This window comes from Chiloscyllium punctatum, chromosome 39 (assembly GCF_047496795.1).
Source record: "Chiloscyllium punctatum isolate Juve2018m chromosome 39, sChiPun1.3, whole genome shotgun sequence".
Taxonomy (NCBI): domain Eukaryota; kingdom Metazoa; phylum Chordata; class Chondrichthyes; order Orectolobiformes; family Hemiscylliidae; genus Chiloscyllium; species Chiloscyllium punctatum.
In genome coordinates, this window is record NC_092777.1 from 59,274,376 (window position 1) to 59,295,669 (window position 21,294).

The following is a 21,294-nucleotide window of genomic DNA, read 5'->3' on the forward strand; positions in this document are numbered from 1 at the left end:
ATGAATGATGAAAAGTAGTGGACTCAGCACCGATCCTTGTGGTGCTCCACTGGTCACAGGCCTCCTTTCCAGAAAACCCAGCCTTTTTAACCAGGTCTTTTCTGCTCTGGAAGAGATACAAATGATCCAAGAACCTGAATCCCTGGACATTATACCACCTCTTCAACCATTGATTTATCATCTTTATTCTTTCGCTGACTCGAGCTTGGCACCATGGGTAAATCAAAGATTACCACTCGAAGTTCTGTTTATTAATCTTGTACCTAATCTCTCATATCCACTTTGTAAACTCTTAATCTCTCCCTAACTGTAATTCCTAGCAACAATGTGTACAATAACTTCTGGTTTCTCATTGTTCCTTTTAACATAATACTTCAAATGTTTTGAGATGTCCTTATTCCTGGCAGCAGAAAAGCAAAATACTTTCCTAGATTTAGGCTGACTGCCAAAGGACCTCCTATTTATCTCCTTAACAGAAGAATCCCCTATAGAAATGGTGCTTTTAAATTTTGTCACACCCCAAAGTTCATCCATGTGACTGCTTCTTATACTTTCCTCTGAAACACTACCCTGACGAGGTACTCAAAACTGAGAGACAAATAGTCACAGGAGGCTTCTGAACTAACTTTTTACCTTTCCTGACAGTCACTATCTATCTGACTGATCCTGATCAGATCTCTAAATGTCAAATTCATCTCACTTTTTTTTCTTAGCTAAAATTCTGTTCCTGACAACATTCTAGTAAATCTCCCTTCTCAAATTCAATCACATCCTTCCTCAAATTGGATGACCAGAATTGTACTAGCTTGGGTCAAAGTCATGTTTTTTTCAGTTCCAGGGTATTTTTATTTTTAAATGGGCTGAGACAAAAAAGTGAAGTGTGTAGAAGATCATTTTAACCACCTTAACTACATAGCAAAAAAAAGGTGGCAAGGCACGAGACTTCAAAGTTCAACCTCTGTTTTAAATGAATGTCTACTACTAACCTGAGTTGACCTTCAAGCTACTTCCAGTCCAGTTTTGACAAGTTGAATATCAATGTACAACAATTGGCTTTCCCTAGTTTTACATGCTTACATTATCAGCAAAACCTATTCCATGCTCCCCTATATGCCTAACTACATTCAAGCATTCTTTTCGCAAGGATGAGGCTGCGGGCAGCTAACAGAAACAGACTTTAAAAAGTATATGAAAAGTAGCATTTATTTCAGTGAAATACAACATTCGAATGTTTGAAGAAAATTAAGATTTTCATATTATAAATACAACTCAAAGCAAATAATGGAAATGTTACATACAGCTTTTTAAACAAATTTGTACACTAAAATATTTCTATCACTTCAATCGAATACAGCCCATCATTCTTCTGTGATTTTAGTAGATGTAGATTCTGAAGACTTCCTTCAATCTTGCTGAGTTGAGAGTAAAATCTAACCTGCCAGAGAAATTTCAACAATGTTAGAAACAGTTCGTAACTACCAGAATTCAGATTCTGCTCAAGATCACTTTGTCACTGGATCATATCCAGCCATTTGTAATTTTTGCTTTTGAAGTTTACAATAGAAGTGGAATATACTTGAACTTGAGTGGCTCCTGCCATTTATAAATAAATCTGTTGTATCCCTATAATGGACTCAGTCTCTCAAAGTTGAACCTTCAGACCTGCCATTCCTCAAATTCTAAGATACAACGGATACTAGCCTGAAATGGATCAAGCTGCAAATTTGAACAGTTCACCGTGGGGACCCATATTAAATAATTCCACCTGTGAGGTCAGATCAGATTGAAGATCTTCACCTGCTTGCTGCAGAATAGATCAATTTTAATTCCATATCCCTAATCTAATTTTTATCTCCTTAACTGATGATTGGAGAAACATGAGTTAATTAAGACCACCTGCATGGATTCTAAAATATCAGGCTCAGTCTCGTAGAACATTTGGAAGAAAGAGGATGATTGCAAAGTTCTCTTTTTCAGGGGTGGAGGTGGGTGCACTTATAAGGACTGAAAAAGCATTTATAATTTATAAAAAGGACACCTATAACAAAAATAATATTGAATGAGGGGCATGTGGTGGTTAAGTTATAGAACATTTGGAAGTCTGAACAGATGGGTTAAAGGGAACTCTGTAGGTGAAAAGATATATGTTTTTGATTAGGGAAAACATCACGGCAATACTGACAGAGGATATCCCTGGGAGACTGTCCAGTGAAACTATGAATAGAACTTAGAAATAATGGGTGATCACTTTGATGGGATTGTACTATAGCTGATTGGGAGAAGCTACTTGCAGCGCAAGGAGGCTGGCAAGGGGGAGGCTTTCAAAAGCAGGGTGATCGAGACTTCAGGGACAGCATTATCCTGCTGGTGTGAAGAAAAAGGCTGGCAAGAGTAGGGAACACAGGATGCCTCACAAATCTTATTGAGTTCTTTGAGTAGGTAACCAGACAGGTTGATGCAAGTTGGGCAGTGGATGTGGTGTATATGGACTTCAGCAAGGCTTTTGATAAGATTCCCCATGGTAGGCTCATTCATAAAGTCAGGAGATATGGGATACAGGGAGATTTGGCTATATGGATTCAGAATTGATTGGCTGACACAAGGCAGAGGGTGGTTGTTGATGGAAAGTATTCTGCCTGGAGGTCAGTGGTGAGTGGTGTCCCACAGGACTCTGTTCTTGGGCCTCTGCTCTTTGTAGTTTTTATAAATGACTTGGATGAGGAGGTTGAGGGGGGGGGGGGGGGGGGTTAATAAATTTGCCGATGACACAAAGGTTGGAAGTGCCATCGATAGTATAGAGGGCTGTTGCAGGCCGCAACTCGACATTGACAGGATGCAGAGCTGGGCTGAGATATAGCAGATGGAGTTCAAACTAGATAAATGTGATGTGACGCATTTTGGAAGGTCGAACTTGAATGCTGAATATAGGATTAATGAAATTATTCTTGGCAGTGTGGAGAAACAGCGGGATCTTGGTGTTGAAGTGCATAGATCCCTCAAAGTTACCACCCAAGTCGATGGGGTTATTAAGAAAGCATATGATGATTTGGCTTTCAGTAACGGGGATCGGGTTTAAGAGCCGTGAGGTTTTGCTGCAGCTCTACAAAACCCTGGTGAGACCACACTTGGAAAATTGTGACCAGTTCTGCTCGCCCTCTTATCGGAAAGATGTGGAGGCTTTGGAAAGGGTGCAAAGAAGGTTTACCAGGACGCTGCCTGGACTGGAGGGCTTGTCTTACGAAGAGAGGTTGACTAAGCTCGGACTTTTCTTTCTGGAGAAAAGGAGGAAGAGAGGTGACTTGATCGAGATGTACAAGGTATGAGAGGCATGGATAGAATCGATAGCTGGAGACTTTTCCCCACGGCAGGATTGACTGCCATGAGGGATCATAGTTTTAAGATGTTAGGAGGAAGGTGTAGAGGAGACGTCAGAGCTAAATTCTTTACACAGACAGTTGTGAACATATGAAATGCATTGCCAGGGTGGTGGTGGAATCAGAGTCAATAGGGACACTTAAGCAACTGCTGGAGATGCACATGGACATCAGTAAATTGAGGGTTACACAGGTTAGAGTAATTTATTTTAGATTGGGGTTAATCCTTGGCACAACATCGTGGGCCGAAGGGCCTGTTCTGTGCTGTATGTTTTATGACGAGAAATATTGAGTTTAGGTCAAGAAAAAGAAAGAGAGAGATGTTCAGTACAGACAGCTAGGATCAAATGAATCCCTTGAGGAGTATAGCAGATGTAGAAGTACACTCCAGAAAATTCAGATGGCAGAAATACGACAAGATAGCTATGGTAGATAAGGTTAAAGAAAATCCGAAGAGATTCTACAAGTATATTAAGGACAAAAGAGTGACTAGGGAGAGAAAAGGGCCCCTTAAAGATCAGCAAGACCATCTATCTGTGGAACGAAGGTAAATGGGTGAGATCCTAAACAATTATTTCAAGTTACGATTTACTGTGGGGAAAGACACAGTAACCTCAGGAACTCGGGAAACAATGAGTGATGTCTTGAAAAGAATTCACATTACTGAAGAGGTTGTGGAGGTCTTAAAATTCATAAAAGTCGGTAAATTCCCAGGATCTGATCAAGCGTATCCAGGATATTGTAAGAAGCTAGGGAAGAAACTGTGGAGCGACTAGCTGAGATATTTGTATTAACAGCCATGGGTGAGATGCCAGAGTGGCTAATGTTCTGCCATTAGTTAAGAAAGGCTGCAAGGAAAAGCTTTAGATCGGTGAGCCTAGGTGTACTGAATGTCATGAGGTCAGCCATGTGGACTTCATAGAATGAGTTCCTTAACCTGGCCTATTAATCTGGTCGCACAGTGAAAATCAGATTCAAGCAAACCAGAAGGGGATTGCTGGACCATATTGCCGCCTCCAGTTACCAGGAGGTAGGGTTAGTATTCCAACTTAGACACAGTAGACCAACGAGAAAGACTTTTAGATGAAAAGGATAAAGATTTAAGTGAACCTTTAAGAATGCAACAAGTGGTGATCAAAAAGATTACTCGACACTGAAGCAAACTTCTCAGAGTGAACTTAATGTAAATAATAGCTAGTATGAGAGATTATAAAATATCTTCAACACATTAAAATTGGAGTGTAGTAGACAGTGAAGGAAGTTACTTCAGATTACAACGGGATCTTGATCAGATGGGCCAGTGGGCTGAGAAGTGACAGAGTTTAATTCAGATAAATATATTCCTGTTAAGGTAAAGGAAAGGCTGGTGGGTATAGGGAATGCTGAATGACTAAAGAAATTGAGGGTTTGGTTAAGAAAAAGAAGGAAGCATATGTAAGAGTTGGACAGGATAGACTAAGTGAATCCTTTGAGAATAAAGGAAGTAGGAGTATACTTAAGTGGGAAATCAGGAGGGTGAAAAAAGGACATGAGATAGCTTTGGCAAATCAAGTTCAGGAGAATCCAAAGAGCTTTTACAAAGACATTAAGGACAAAAGGGTAACTAGGGAGAGAATAGGGCCCCTCAAAGACCAGCAAGGCAGCCTGTGTGGAACGGCAAAAAATGGGAGAAGATACTGAATAAGTATTTTGCATCAGTATTTACTGTGGAAAAGGACATGGAAGATATAGACTGTAGCGAAATAGATGGTGACATCTTGAAAAATGTCCAGATTACAGAGGAGGAAGTGCTGGATGTCATGAAATGCAAAGAACTGGATAAATCCCCAGGACCTGATCAGGTGTACCCGAGAACTCTGTGGGAAGCTAGAGAAGTGATTGCTGGGCCTCTTACTGAGATATTTGTATCATCGATTGTCACAGGTGAGGTGCCAGAAGACTGGAGGTTGACAAACGTGGTACCACTGTTTGAGGGCGGTAAAGGCAAGCCAGGGAACTACAGACCAGTGATCTGATGTCGGTGGTGGGCAAGTTGTTGGAGGGAATCCTGAGGGAAAGTATGTACATGTATTTGGAAAGGCAAGGACTGATTAGGGATAGTCAACATGGCTTTGTGCTTGGGCAATCATGTCTTACAAACTTGATTGAGTTTTTTGAGGACGAAATAAAGAGGATTGATGAGGGCAGAGCGGTAGATGTGATCTATATGGACTTCAGTAAGGGGTTCGACAAGGTTCCCCATCGGAGACTGATTAGCAAGGTTAGATCTCATGGAATACAGGGAGAACTAGCCATTTGGATACAGAACTGGCTCAAAGGTAGAAGACAGAGGGTGGTGGTGGAGGGTTGTTTTTCAGACTGGAGGCCTGTGACCAGTGGAGTGCCACAAGGATCGTTGCTGGGTCCTCTACTTTTTGTCATTTACGTAAATGATTTGGATGCGAGCACAGGAGATACAATTAGCAAGTTTGCAGATTACACCAGAATGTGAGGTGTAGTGGACAGCAAAGAGGTTTACCTCAGATTACAACAGGATCTTGACCAGATGGGCCAATGGGCTGAGAAGTGGCAGATGGAGTTTAATTCAGATAAATGGGAGGTGCTGCATTTTGGTAAAGCTAATCTTAACAGGACTTATACACTTAATGGTAAGGTCCTAGGGAGTGTTGCTGAACAAAGAGATCTTGGAGTGCAGGTTCATAGCTCCTTGAATGTGGAATCGCAGGTAAGAGACAATAGGTGCAAGAGTAGGCCATTCTGCTCTTCGAGCCTGCACCACCATTCAATATGATCATGGCTGATCATCCTTAATCAGTATCCTATTCTTGGTTTATCTCCATAACCCTCGATTCCACTATCCTTGAGAGCTCTATCCAATTCTTTCTTAAACGAATCCAGAGACTGGGCCTCCACTGCCTTCTGAGAAAGAGCATTCCACACAGCCACCACTCTCTGGGTGAAGAAGTTTCTCCTCATCTCTGTCCTAAATGGCCTACCCCTTATTTTTAAGCTGTTTCCTCTGGTTCGGGACTCACCCATCAGCGGAAACATGTTTCCTGCCTCCAGAGTGTCCAATCTTTTAATAATTTTATATGTCTCAATCATATCCCCTCTCAGTCTTCTAAACTCAAGGATATACAAGCCCAGTCACTCCAATCTTTCAACATAAGATAGTCCCGCCATTCCAGGCATTGACCTCGTGAACCTACGCTGCACTCCCTCAATAGCCAGAATGTCTTTCCTCAAATTTGGAGACCAGAACTGCACATAGTACTCCAGGTGCGGTCTCGCCAGGGCCCTGTACAGCTGCAGAAAAACCTCTTTGCTTCTCTACTCAATCCCTCTTGTTATGAAGGCCAGCATGCTATTAGCTTTCTTCACTACCTGCTGTACCTGCATGCTTACCTTCATTGACTGGTGTACAAGAACACCCAGATCTCTTTGTACTGCCCCTTTACCTAACTTGACTCCATTTAGGTAGTAATCTGCCTTCCTGTTCTTGCCACCAAAGTGGATAACCACACATTTATCCACATTAAACTGCATCTGACCATTCACCTAATTTGTCCAGGTCACCCTGTAATCTCCTAACACCCTCCTCACATTTCACCCTGCCACCCAGCTTTGTACCATCAGCAAATTTGCTAATGTTACTATTAATACCATCTTCTATATCATTAATATATATTGTAAAAGGTAGGTAGGATAGTGAAGGCTGTGTTTGGTATGCTTTCCTTTATTGGTCAGAGTATTGAGTACAGGAGTTGGGAGGTCATGTTGTGGCTGTACAGGACATCGGTTAGGCCACTGTTGGAATATTGCGTGCAATTCTGGTCTCCTTCCTATCGGAAAGATGTTGTGAAACTTGAAAGGGTTCAGAAACAATTTGCAAGAATGTTGCCAGGTTTGGAGGATTTGAGCTATAGGGAAAGGTTGAATAGGCTGGGGCTGTTTCCCCTGGAGCATCGGAGGTTGAGGAGTGACGTTCTAGAGGTTTATAAAATCATGAGGGGCATGGATAGGATAAATAGGCAAAGTCTTTTCCCTGGGGTCAGGAAGTCCAGAACTAGAGGGCATCGGTTTAGGGTGAGGGGCAAGATATAAAAGAGACCTAAGGGGCAACGTTTTCACACAGAGGGCGGTATGTATATGGAATGAGCTGCGAGAGCAAGTGGTTGAGGCTGATACAATTGCAACATTTAAGAAGCTTTTGGATGGGTATATTATAGGAAGGGTTTGGAGGGATATGGGCCGGGTGCTGGCAGGTGGTACAAGATTGGGTTAGGATATCTGTTCAACATGGATGAGTTGGACCGAAGGGTCTGTTTCCGTGCTGTACATCTCTATGACTCTATGCCATTTGTATATGTACCATACCTGGGATCTGATGAATTTGTGAAGGTGGGTAATTAATTCATGAGCCTCTGTTGCCATGACCAACATTGTAAAGTGAGCATCCAGCAACAGAGAAATCCAGTCCAAGACCTGAAAGTAGGGCAACAGTCAGTAGCTATTCACAACTTCAAAACATGGACAGTAATCAGCAACTTCTCTAATCAGCATCATTGGGCAAGGGATTCGCAATGTCAGCATTTGTTACCCATAGAGGCAACAGTCCGTGAGGAACAAAGTGCTAGGCTCTTGTTGACCTGATTTAGCTTCGTGTTGAATTTTCTGACTTGGAGATGCCAGTGTTGGACTGGGGTGTACAAAGTAAAAAAATCACACAACACCAGGTTATAGTCCAACAGGTTTAATTGGAAGCACTAGCTTTCAGAGCGTTGCTCCTTCAGCAGGTGGCTGTGGATTACACAAGTGTAAGAGAGAATTTATAGCAAAAGTTTACAGTGTGATGTAACTGAAATTATACATTGAAAAATATCTTGATTGTTTGATTTCCTGGAAATGACATCAAAGAATCCCAAACATATAAATAGAAAGCAGGAATCATGTACACTGCTTCACCTAAGGCCCACTGAAGATGTTACCTAGTAGGGTGACGAAACATCTGGAAATGAACCTCCCAGCTCAGTGAGCAAACCTACATCCAGAACCTCAACCAGAGCTACAAATCTTCTCAAAACTCACTGTAAACCTTTGTTACAAAATCTGTGGCCTAGAATTGTGTACTCCACAACCACCTGAAGAAGCTGCGCTCTGAAAGCTAGTGCTTCCAGTTAAACCTATTGGACTATAACCTGGTGTTGTGTGATTGTTAACTGTTCAATTTTATGAAGTTGCTTTTTAACGACATAGAAGGCGCTACAACTCCAAGTTGCTGCATATCTAAATGACACCTAACCATTTCAGCTACAAACAAGAATCTTACCTGGAAGAAAGATTGGTCAGGGACAGGTTGGAGGAAGGATAGTACAACAGTAGTATTATCTTTGTAACAAAACAATAGTTTCCAATGGTGTTCTTCTCTCCAGATTGGCGAAACATTACTTAGATTTTTGCTGTAGTGGAACTGCAAATTCACAATCTCTGGATTGCTAATCCAGTACTATAATTATGACAGTATTGTGTACTCAACACAGTGCAGAATGAACAAGAGATCTTTTTGGTCTTTATAATTATGACATATAATTTACAGTGCAAATAGACCAGACCAATTTGTCAGTGTTGCTGTTCACATTGCATGGGAGTTCCCTCCTATTCCTTTTCATCTTACTACATAAGCACATTCTTTCAACCCATTCTCCTTCATGTACCTATCCAGCCTCCGTGTAAATGTATCCACGTAACTTGCCTCAATCGTCGCATAACACAGTTTCACATTGCCCATTCTCTAGCAATGCAACATGGTCAAAGGCAAGATGGCCCACTTTGCTCAAATATCTGGCTCAGTTAACATCACAACCCTTTGGTTCAAGTAATGGTCCATTTTCTACATGGGGTCTACCAAGACTTTTCACACAGAGCTATTACAGATTTGTATTTTTGTGCTGTTACAATATACCACAAATGAATTGGTGTAAATTCTTTCACAATGTCCCAAATTCATGGTGGTTTTAAAAAAATCAGCGATTAAAAATGAAGAGAGCGACACAAAATCAATTATAACAGTGTGAGCTGGATTCAAGTTTGTAGGAACAAATATGAGGCATAGAACTGATAAGATTTGATATACCTGGTTGACTGTGGGGATCCTTGTCCCTGGAAGTTTTATATTGACAGTTTCACAATGCTTTGCATAAAGATACTGGATATACTGAAGAAATAACTGGGGAAGAAAGAAAATTGTCAAGATGACTTTGCAAACTGCAATGGAACATCCACATACCTTAACAATAGCAAATATCAGAATGACTCAGCATTATGTCAATGACTTGCCCCTCAACCAGTAATGTAGAGGTTTTGCTTCTTGTTTTGCTAACCCAATACATTAATCTCATTACAATGTTAAGAATTTCAAGTTTTTGGTGTTTCTACTTTAGCAACTTTGACTTGCCCAAAATCAAACAGATGAGCGTTTTCATCTTTCTTGATACAAGTAGTTTAAAAAAAATCTTGGAGCAGAACCAAATGAAAATCAGAAATGCCAACTCTCAAGGTGTAAAGCCAAAAGCAGCAAAGTTAAACCAAACAATATAACTGTTAGTTTAGTTACTGGATGTGGACATTACTGATCGGCCTGTCCATAGTTGCCAATGAAGTGGTGTCAGTGGGGAACTTGCTTCTTGAACCTCTGCAGTCCATGTGCTGTAGACCCACAAGTGTCCTTCACGAGAGAATTTGCCCCATTGAGGGCAACTTTTGAAATACTGTTTTCCTTTCTGGTCTCCTTGCTATAGAAAGATACTATGAAACTTGAAAGGTTCAGAAAAGATTTTCAAGGATATTGCCATGGTTGGAGGATTTAAGCTACAGGGAGAGGCTGAATATTCTGGGGCTATTTTCTCTGGAGCAGAGGAGGAGGGGTGACATCCAAATCCGGAGGGCATAAGTTTAAGGAGAGAGGGGACAGATTTGAAAGGGGCCTGAGTCATAGCCATAGGACAATTTATTCACGCTAAGAGTGGTACATGTATGGAATGAGCTGCCAGAGGAAGTGGTGGAGGCTGGTACAATTACAACATTAAAAAGGCATCTGGATGAGTAAATGTATAGGAAGGGTTTAGAAGGATATGGGCCATACGCTGGCAAATCGGATCAGATTATTTTAGGATATCTGGTTGGCATGGACAGATTTGACCAATGTCATACAGGTGTATAAAAAATCCGGGGAGCAGTTAGGAAAGAAAATTAGGAAGGCTAAGAGAGTGCACGAGCAAGTAAAATTAAGGAAATACATTCTATTTTTTACTTTGATTCATTGCAAGAAAATAATCAGGTAAAGAGGAAAGCCCTATAGGGGTCACAGAGGTAACCTACACATTCACCCAGATGTGGACATAGTCCTCAATGAATATTTTGCGTTGGTCTTCATAATGGACATGGACAACACAGGTACAGAGATCAGGGTGAAGTTAGATAAATCTGCAGGCCTGATATTTCCCAGGCTGTTGAGAGTGGCAAGGCATGGGTGTACCGGTGACTTAGCAGTAATTTTCAAATTTACTGGCAACAGGTGAGGTGCCAAAGGACTGCTAAACAAACTGCTGGTGTTGTCCCATTATTAGACTTGTGCTGTGAAGATGATGCATAGTCTTTAGGGAGTCAGGAGGTGAGCTTCTTACTGCAGTATTCCTAGCCCCTGTCCTGCTCTTATCAGTGTTTAGTTGTCGAGTCCAGTTTAGTTTTTTAATCAGTTTTTAGGATGTGGATAGTGGGAGATTCTTCCAAAACAAATCTTGCTCCCCCAAAACAATAAAGTTAAAAATATTTCCAAATTAGGAAAAGAGAAATCAGTTTAAGCCAAAGCAATAACAATCACGTCTGTGAATGTGAGCTGGAGGGCAGTGCAATCCTCAATTCAAACTCACCTCTACAAAATTGAAAAAAAGTCCCACATTGGCAACCACAGTTAATTGAAATAGAGTACTTTCTTTCCCAAATTTTCTTCCCTTTAGCACCCCAAATTGCAGTCAATATTGAGAACACTGCATGGAGCTCTCTAGGTCAGCTCTGCTCAAGTCACTATGCACAGGTCAGACACAGAAACAAACAACATTCCAATTAATCTGCATTGATTTATATAATTATTGAAATATCCAATTGAACAGTATGACATTTACAAAGTATTGCATACTTTGAAGAACTATACTCACCATCACTTGAGGAACAGAGAGATCTTTGAGGAGAGGTAAAAGGAAGGATTCACTGTACCTGGACAGCAGAATTTCATTTCTGTGCACTGCAGTTAAAGAAAGCTTCACACAAACAGTGTGTAGCAGGAAATCTTAAAACTAAAGGTCAATATGAAAAAAGTCTCATACATACAATTATAAATCATTGAAAGCAATCTCAAACTACCATGTTTAATCTATTTGACAGGTCCATATAAACTTGGGATGATACCACATTTGATTAGACTCGAGAAATCTTCCTTCTAATTAGCTAATTGGAATGATTGTGATACATGTTACTATCTTGCAATTCAATTGGAGTATTTACTGTTCTTGTGGTATTTGGACAGATGTAACCACAAAAATTACACAACTTCTTTTGCTTGATAGCTTAACAGGAACGTCATCAAAAGACAGTGTGAGGCAAGAGAATGGAAGCCAAATAAAAAGACGGATAGGTTGGAAAGAATCTGCACTGCTGGAAATTGGAGCCTCCTGAAATCTATGGTAACTCAACATCACGTATTTGGCATTTCCTGTTTCCCCTGTATCAGCTCAAGTGAAGAACAAAGGCAGCTGACACCAAAGACCATCACAAAAGGCAGAAAGAAATGTATGATGTACCTCCAACTCTCTATTCTCCAGCACAGTATTGCAATCAGAGTAGTGTTTGCATCTGTCATGGGTTGTATGATTTCCTTTTCTAATTAACCACATATCATGTAAACTGCTGCTCTTACACAAACTCAAAATTGCTACAAATTGTCTCCCACCACCTCCAATCACTTCCTCACCACCCATCACCACTATTGAAACTGCGTTCTAATCTTCTTGACGGCAACCCTTGCTGGGGAGCATGTCAACCGTTGATACCTTACTCAAGTGGTCATTCATCATGAGAGACTCGTGGAGTAAGTATTTAATGACAACTTACTGCCGGGAATGTCCTAGAGGAGTCCATAGTCTTCAGCCAACATTTTACAAAGTAATTTCAGGAACAAATACTTAAAGTTGTTTGTAGTGCTTTTAGCTGTTAGTATAGATCGTCAGAACCATGATTTTTGTGGTGTCTACCAGAGGAAGGCGTACAATCACAATCATCACAAATGCTATCCTTGTGGAAATCAACTATAAATATTTTGATCTGAATGGATCAGTACAATTGTGATAAACCAATTAAGTATCAGGGAAGTTGAGGAAATAATCATTTCAAATGGCATACAGCTATCCCATTTGATCAATGATATGAGGTACATACCAAGTAACTGGAAAGATGTTGTTTTAATTGGTTTTGGCTGAATAGCTTAACTACCTCAGCACAATCCTCCAGTTCACATTTTAACATAACCATTTCACACAAATTATTGGGTTTGGTTGTAAATCCCCCAGTGTTGTTAAGCTTAAGATTTTTGTTCTGTCAGCACGTTTAAAATTATACATTTGAAGCAGTACAGGATCCTTTTGAAGTTCATTACCTCTGGAAACAGTCATTAAGCAAATTGGCTTTATCATTTTCCTGCGGCTTCGCGTGAAAGTTTTTTATTTGATCATATTCTCCTCTAGTTTATGGGTCATGCATTATTCCTGCGGTGAAGTGTGTGGAGAGTGGAGAAGATGATTTCCTTACATTCCACAGTATAGCCAAACGGTATCTCATGTGGAAATGCAAGACGACAACGGTTGTGGCATGTTGCAATTGGGAATGGCTCATCTCATAATTCTTCACACAGCATTAGTAATGTTTATTGAAACAATTTCATAGGACAAGGAAGAGGCCAGGTTCTTGAGTGCAGGCAGCCTAGTGTTGCTTTGACACATCTCCTAGAATTGACCACAGAATCCTTGACTGCCTTGCCTGAGGTAAAAGAGGGAATTAAAAGAATAAAATATTCACAATGGTCAGTCACATTTTACAAGTAAATTTGGCCAAATCCCCGCTTACTTTCACATTAATATCATAGCAACAATAATCATCAGAAAATGCTTCCTGAGTATTGAGACAAATATTTTCAGACAAGTCATCATTTTAACCATACGCATTTTTGACTTAGAAAAATGGATACAGCAAAGCTGCCCTTTTAAGGCCTACTGGACATATGGGTTTTACATTAGTCTGCAAAGGATCATGGGTTTGTTTTCCATCACAGCTGTCCTCTTCCAGAAGTGGACCGAAGCCATTCTCTACAATCACCATTTTCTCTTCTGCTTTTGAAGGATTCTGGTCCAATTCAATATATGAGGCCACGCAGCCTAAATCCACAGGGATATTTTCCAGATCAGAATCATTGGCACTGAGGGAAAATTAAAAATAAATTACTTTAGCTACCCTGCATGTCTATTATCAGGATAATGGCAAAAAAAAATCAATAAAACAATGTAAATGTTTCTGAGAAAGTTGATTGAAAACACTTCCTTGATAAAGAATTGTGTTCAATTTATAAGCAGTTTCTGAACTAAGTCTGGTCAGACACTTCCTCCCAGTGGTTATGTGCTTTCAGCAAGTATTAGTCATGTGGGAAATTGTTGCAGAAACATGGCTTCATGAACTCTGCAATACAGCAGTACCAGTTGCTAAAAGACCATTCTATTTTATGCCTGCAACAGAGGCCAGAAAGAGATCTCAGAAGCCCACTCTTCCCATTTACACGTTATTTTCCTGATGACTGGAGGATTTTCATTGCATATGCGCTTACTGACACTTAACTCATTAAATAGTATCTTAGTTTTACTGGAGCCGATAGCTAGTTCAAATGTTTAATTAGACTGACAGCCTATATGTTATTACAGATGGCTCAGTACATGGGTAAAACAACAGCTGTGCAAGTAGTGCAAATCTAAGAACCTCAGTGTACCTGTTATCTAAAGTACACTACCCAGTTTTAAATGAAAAACTGTTAACTGCTTTAATGGGTTTATTAAACCCATTAATGGGTTTCAAACAAACATATTTATCCACTTTTAAGATGGCCAAACATGGTTCCACTGGAACTAGTTTCAGAAAACAAGTTAGAGAACCTATAAATGAACAAACTCAATATTTTAAACAAGACTGGTTAAATATTTATGTCATACATTTTCATGCAACAAGACGTCAATTCTTAATACCTACCTGAGGAAAAGCTTCAAACAGGCACATGTAACAGCCTCAGGGATGTCAGGGAAGTGTTGAAGGCAGAACTGCAACAGGGAATAGTCGGCTTCTTGCAATGCAACTCCCATCAAGTCTGGGCACAAGCTGATAAACAATTCATAATTTAACAGGACTGTGATTGTTTGCAAAGAGAAAATGCCAACATCTACCGAAACAAGTAGAGGTTTAGACCTGCCCAAACTCAGCTGTACTGTTGCCTCACAGCTACAGTTAAATGGCAAGAAATTCAGAGTTGGTGCAAAAAAAATCTCAGCACTTAGTTCACGTGGAAGGTAATCTATTATCACTGAAGTAAAACTGTTTTTGCATGATACCTTTGCATTCCATAGTAGAATAAATTGTGAATTATAGGTGTTCAGAACACTAAGCAGTTTTTGAAATACTGCAGAATTTTGGGTTGATAACTGGAGTTGCCTTTCTTCTATCACACAAATTAGTTTCACTCCAAGTTTCAAAGATTGGAAGGTTTCTTTTTTTTTTGTTGTCAAAGCAGTAATTTCTCCTTTTCAGAATGGTTTAAGTTCAAAGAAATTCAAATATAATTCCCATCACATGCACCTTCCATAAAACCTACTTTGTGGGCCATACACCTTAAGCTTAACTTCCTCAGCAGTAGAACTGCCAGTTCTTACATTATTTTGTTGGTGTAGTAGTAGATTTTTAATAGGTCAGAGCAATTAATTATATGCAGCTGACAATAGAAAATGCTGGAAACATGCATGACACCTAGCAACTGAGGAAAGAGAGAGAAAAACAGAGTTAACCTTCAAATTGGTGTTCTAACCAGAAAAGTTAACTTTGTTGCTCTGCAGAGATGCTGCCTGATCTGTTGAATATTATCAGCATTTTCTGTTTATCTATTCTATTTCCAACATCTGCAGTATTGTCAATACACATTACTTAAAAAAATGAAATATGCTTTCAGACAGAGTAAAAACATTCTGAGGGAGTATTAGCTGTGAAAAATTATGTCCTGCCCTACCTTCCCTCCCAAAAAAGAGCTGTCAACCCTAAGGACAGAAATCATCACTGTACATAATTAATTGCCAGGTATGGTACCACTGCTGCAATTACAGCAGGCCCTGTGGTCACTAGCCACGGAGAAGGCCAAGAATGCAGGTGAGTAGGGCCAGACAACACAAGGGTCAATTAGGTAAGACCCAAGGAGGAGGGTGGGTCAATTGCAAATGTCAGGCAGGAGGAGGGGGTGGGGGTGGGGTTTATTGGTGGTTATGGTTCTGCCAGAAGGTTTAGCCTTTCCACGTTCCATTCACCTTGACTACTTCTGGAAGAGGCCCTTAAAGTGGCCATTAAAGAAGTGGAAAGTTAGTTATTATGGCATCCAACCTTCAATCTACCCCTCACCTTCCCAGCCTGCTCCCAAGGTTGAGGGTGTTCGGTAACAGGACAAATCCAACCAATCAGCTAAACTTTGAAACTCCTTATTTCAAAAAGGAAACTGACTTGCTGCTCAAATACATTGTCAAAGTGGATAAGAGTGCTAATGAGCCAAAAAGCCCACATTTCTGTTTTTGGTGAGAAGTATTTGCCTTGTATTTAAGAGAGAATTCTCACCTGTAAGATAGCATCTGTGTCTTTAAAATGTTCATTAGTGCTTTCTGGGGGTAGAACTTCACCTGTGTCTTACACCTGCTTACAAGGATTGTAGCAATCTGTGCAATAATTAGCTGAGCATTGGAGGCCTTCAAGTTTCTTAACAATATCTTTAGTCGTTCATCTATTTCTTCTTTTGTATTAGTCTATGAAAGAATAGAACATTTTTTTGAAATAATATACTTCATAAATTATTTATAAGTACATTACAAAATAATTCAAGTCAGACATTACAGAAGATTGAAAAAAGGGAGGTGATGCACTTCGGTTGGAAGGACATTGAAATACAGCAAACCTTTTATTCACCAGCAACTGTGGGCTAGGTGTGTGCACTTGATCAAATATTCCGGTTGTTCAAGAGGTCTACATAATGGATGTAACTTTGTTTGCTGAGCTGGAACGTTTGTTTTCACTGCACTGCTTGCAGATACCAACACTCACCAACAAGTGGCGATAGGCCCAACTCCACAACTAGAGAACCGAAATGAAAACGAACGTTTCAGCTCAGCGAGCAAACTTACATCCAGAACCTCAACCCGAGCTGCAAATCTTCTCAAAACTCGTTATAGTCCACATAATCCATGTAAAAACCTACACTAAGTAATAGATACGTATTACAAAATGTGTACACTTCACTGTTATACTTTATTCACAGCACAAATCACAAATAATAATCCAACTCTGTCTTAAATAAAACTTACCAGCAAACAGCGTTCTCACTTGCACCCTCAACTGACTACTCAGATGTTGCAGAGATCACGAAAATGCAGTAAACATCTGGTATTTCAAGTATATAATTTTTCCTGGTTTATCGAGAGTGCCAGTTCATAGGGTGCCAGTTAAAACAAGGCTTGCTGTATCATATAAAATAGGGGACAAAATTCTAAAGGGGTGCAGGAAGAGAGCACAGATCTTTTGAAGATTGCAGGTGAGATGGAGAGCAGTTAATAGAACACACAGTGTCCTTAGCTTTATTAATGGGTGTATAGAATACAACAGCAAGGAAATGATGTTGAACTTTTATAAGACAGTTGATAGACCTCAGCTGGCGATGGATGCATTGGAGATAAGAGATTTACAAGAGTGGTTCCAGGAATGGAAAAAACTTCAGTAATAAGAAAAGATTGAAGAAGTTGGGATTATTTTTCTTCTTGGAGAGAAGCTGAGGAGATTTGATAGAGGCATTAAGAACCATGAGTAGGCTGGAGAGAGTAGATTGGAAAAAACTGTTCCCACTTTTTAAAGGACCAAGAATGAGAGGCCATTGATTTAAAGTAATGCGAAAAAGAAGCAAGAGTGATGACAGAAAAAAGTTTGCACTCAGCAACTGGTTAGGGTACTGAATGCACTGCCACAAACATAACCGAGGCAGGTTCAATTGAGGCATTCAAGAGGGCACTTTGGTAGAAATAGTGCACAAGGGTAGGGGTAAAAAGCAAGAGATTGGTATGAGGCAATGGTGCTTATTTGAAGAGATGGTGCAGGCAGGATGAGCTGAATGGCCTCCTTCTACTCCGTAACAATTCTGTGATTATGTGGATACATTTTGTCCTCTATCCAGAGATTCATACATTGCGTCCTTGTGAACAAGATCCATCTTTGATCTCCAGTTGAAGTAGTTGATAGCTCAGTAACTGCTGTGACAGAACTTGGGGAATGCACCAAACTGTACCAGATGCAACAATACAGAGTAACTCGTACCTCTATCCACAATGCAGAAGGACCAAGGATCCCAACATGCCCAGGTTTTGCCTCACTTGGTGTTATGCTTCCTCGCCCCCACATTTTTGAAAGAATGGAACAATTATGATGGCCGGTGACAATTAAATGACAATATAATTTACATAAAGAGCTGGATTATTCCATGATTTGGAGATGCCAGTGTTGGACTGGGGTGTACAAAGTTAAAAATCACAACACCAGGTTATAGTCCAACAGGTTTAATTGGAAGCACACTAGCTTTCGGAGCGACGCTCCTTCATCAGGTGATTGTGGAGGGCTCGATCGTAACACAGAATTTATAGCAAAAATTTACAGTGTGATGTAACTGAAATTATACATTGAAAAATTGATTGTCTGTTAAGCCTTTCATCTGTTAGAATACAGTGATAGTTTCACTTCTTTTATGTGTAAATCACAAAACCTTTTTTTTAAAGTTGCATTCTCGGGTTAGCTGTTTACAATGGTGATAGCTAGACAATATGTTGAAGGTGTTAGCCCCCTGTGTTCTCTGTCTATGCCACGATGTTTAGATAGATTCTCATCTAAAAAGTGAGATAACAGAGTTTTACATAAATTCATGCAGTTTTTGAGCTCAGAGTTCTACATGAATGCATGCAGTTTTTGAGCAAAGTGCAATGTAACTCTGCAAGTACAAATTCACCACACAAAATATATGTGTGCATGTGGGTCTTTGTCTGTCTGTGTGTGTGTGTCTATCTGGGGTGGGGGTTGTGAGTGTGAGAAAGTGTGTGTGTGCGCGCATGTAGTGAGTGCAGAGTGTTATTCCAAGCCAGGATAATACTGTAATTCATTAGTATCAACTGAACAAAAAAAAGAGAACGTTACAATAAGCAATCTCTGGGATTTCTCCCAACTATATGAAGGAACCAGATGGAAATGTGTGGTTTTGAAATTAGGATGGTTTTATTTATCTGGGCTGAAGGAATCAAAATCATTGCCTTCAACACTTACAGTTAAACACATAATACAAGTTATAATGTAACTCTTATTCAATAACTACAATCCCTGCCTGTAAGAATGGTAGTAGCTCTGTCAATGTAATTTGCTGCAGTATGGATTCATTGAGTTTAAAATTTAATTTTACTTTCCATGGATTTAAATAACATTATTAAAGAACCATCATTTTAAATTGAAGTGATTTTTTGCTTGTGTGAAACAACCATTCAAGAAACAAGTAAATTAATTGAGCACCTCAACCTGACTTAATGTCTTAAAATATTACTTTCCAGAATACATGGACCAATCCAAATAGAATCAAAATTAGACTAGCAAACTTAATTCCTAAGTATTCTAAATTAACCAAAAATCTGTGTGTTACAATCATTGTTGTGGTTCTGTTCGCCGAGCTGGGAATTTGTCTTGCAAACGTTTCGTCCCCGGTCTAGGTGACATCCTCAGTGCTTGGGAGCCTCCTGTGAAACGCTTCTGTGCTGTTTCCACCGGCATTTATAGTGGCCTGTCTCTGCCGCTTCCGGTTGTCAGTTCGAGCTGTCCACTGTAGTGGCCGGTATATTGGGTCCAGGTCGATGTGTTTGTTGATAGAGTCTGTGGATGAATGCCATGCCTCTAGGAATTCCCTGGCTGTTCTCTGTTTGGCTTGCCCTATAATGGTAGTGTTGTCCCAGTCGAATTCATGTTGCTTGTCGTCTGTGTGTGTGGCTACTAAGGATAGCTGGTCGTGTCGTTTCGTGGCTAGTTGGTGTTCGTGTATACGGATCGTTAGCTGTCTTCCTGTTTGTCCGATGTAGTGTTTTCTGCAGTCCTTGCACGGGATTTTGTACACTACATTGGTTTTGCTCATGTTGGGTATTGGGTCCTTTGTTCTGGTGAGTTGTTGTCTGAGCGTGGCTGTTGGTTTGTGTGCTGTTATGAGTCCTAGTGGTCGCAGTAGTCTGGCTGTCAGTTCAGAAATGCTCCTGATGTATGGTAGTGTGGCTAGTCCTTTGGGTTGCGGCATGTCCTCGTTCCGTTGTCTCTTCCTTAGGCATCTGTTGATGAAATTGCGAGGGTATCCGTTTTTGGCGAATACTTCGTATAGGTGTTCCTCTTCCTCTTTTTATAGTTCTGGTGTGCTGCAGTGTGTTGTGGCCCTTTTGAATAGTGTCCTGATGCAACTTTGTTTGTGTGTGTTGGGGTGGTTGCTTTCATAGTTTAGGACTTGGTCTGTGTGTGGCTTTCCTGTATACCTTTGTGGTGAATTCTCCGTTCGGTGTTCTCTGTACCATCACGTCTAGGAATGGGAGTTGGTTGTCCTTTTCTTCCTCTCTAGTGAATCGGATTCCTGTGAGTGTGGCGTTGATGATCTGGTGTGTGTTCTCTATTTCTGTGTTTTTAATTATTACAAAGGTGTCATCCACATATCTGACCCAGAGTTTGGGTTGAAGTTGTAGTAAGACTGTTTGTTCTAACCTTTGCATTACTGCTTCTGCTATGAGTCCAGAGATGGGTGAGCCCATGGGTGTTCCGTTGATTTGTTCGTATATTTGATTGTTGAATGTGAAGTGTGTTGTGAGGCACAAGTCCAATAGTTTAAGTGTGCCGTCTTTGTTGATAGGTTCAACGTCCTGTTGTCTGTTATGTCTGTCCAGCAGGTTGGCTATTGTTTCTTTGGCTAGTGTTTTGTCGATGGAGGTGAACAGGTGACCATAGTTTCTTCCTTGTCTATGTGTCTTTGTCTGTTACATTCCTTGTCTATTACATTCAATAACCAAATATATGAACAAATCAACGGAACACCCATGGGCTCACCGATCTCTGGACTCATAGCAGAAGCAGTAATGCAAAGGTTAGAACAAACAGTCTTACCACAACTTCAACCCAAACTCTGGATCAGATACACCTTTGTGGATGACACCTTTGTAATAATTAAAAACACAAAAATAGAGAACACACACCAGATCATCAACGCCACACTCACAGGAATCCGATTCACTAGAGAGGAAGAAAAGGACAACCAACTCCCATTCCTAGACGTGATGGTACAGAGAACACCGAACGGAGAATTCACCACAAAGGTTTACAGGAAAGCCACACACACAGACCAAGTCCTAAACTATGAAAGCAACCACCCCAACACACACAAACAAAGTTGCATCAGGACACTATTCAAAAGGGCCACAACACACTGCAGCACACCAGAACTACAAAAAGAGGAAGAGGAACACCTATACAAAGTATTCGC

The 21,294-nt window shown here is 40.3% G+C and overlaps 1 protein-coding gene across 1 annotated transcript in view; it reads right to left on the reverse strand.

Moving 5' to 3' along the window:
- Window positions 1–1,185: 1,185 nt before the first annotated feature.
- nol11 (nucleolar protein 11) overlaps window positions 1,186–21,294 on the reverse strand; it is a 43,224-nt gene continuing 23,115 nt past the window's right edge. Inside the window, exons 12-18 of the mRNA XM_072558862.1 lie at window positions 16,332–16,516; window positions 14,715–14,840; window positions 13,669–13,896; window positions 11,588–11,666; window positions 9,508–9,600; window positions 7,752–7,859; window positions 1,186–1,435 (exon numbers count right to left, since the gene is read on the reverse strand). Coding sequence (XP_072414963.1) covers window positions 1,322–1,435; window positions 7,752–7,859; window positions 9,508–9,600; window positions 11,588–11,666; window positions 13,669–13,896; window positions 14,715–14,840; window positions 16,332–16,516 — 933 coding nt within the window. The 3' untranslated portion in view covers window positions 1,186–1,321. The remainder of the gene's footprint in view (window positions 1,436–7,751; window positions 7,860–9,507; window positions 9,601–11,587; window positions 11,667–13,668; window positions 13,897–14,714; window positions 14,841–16,331; window positions 16,517–21,294) is intronic.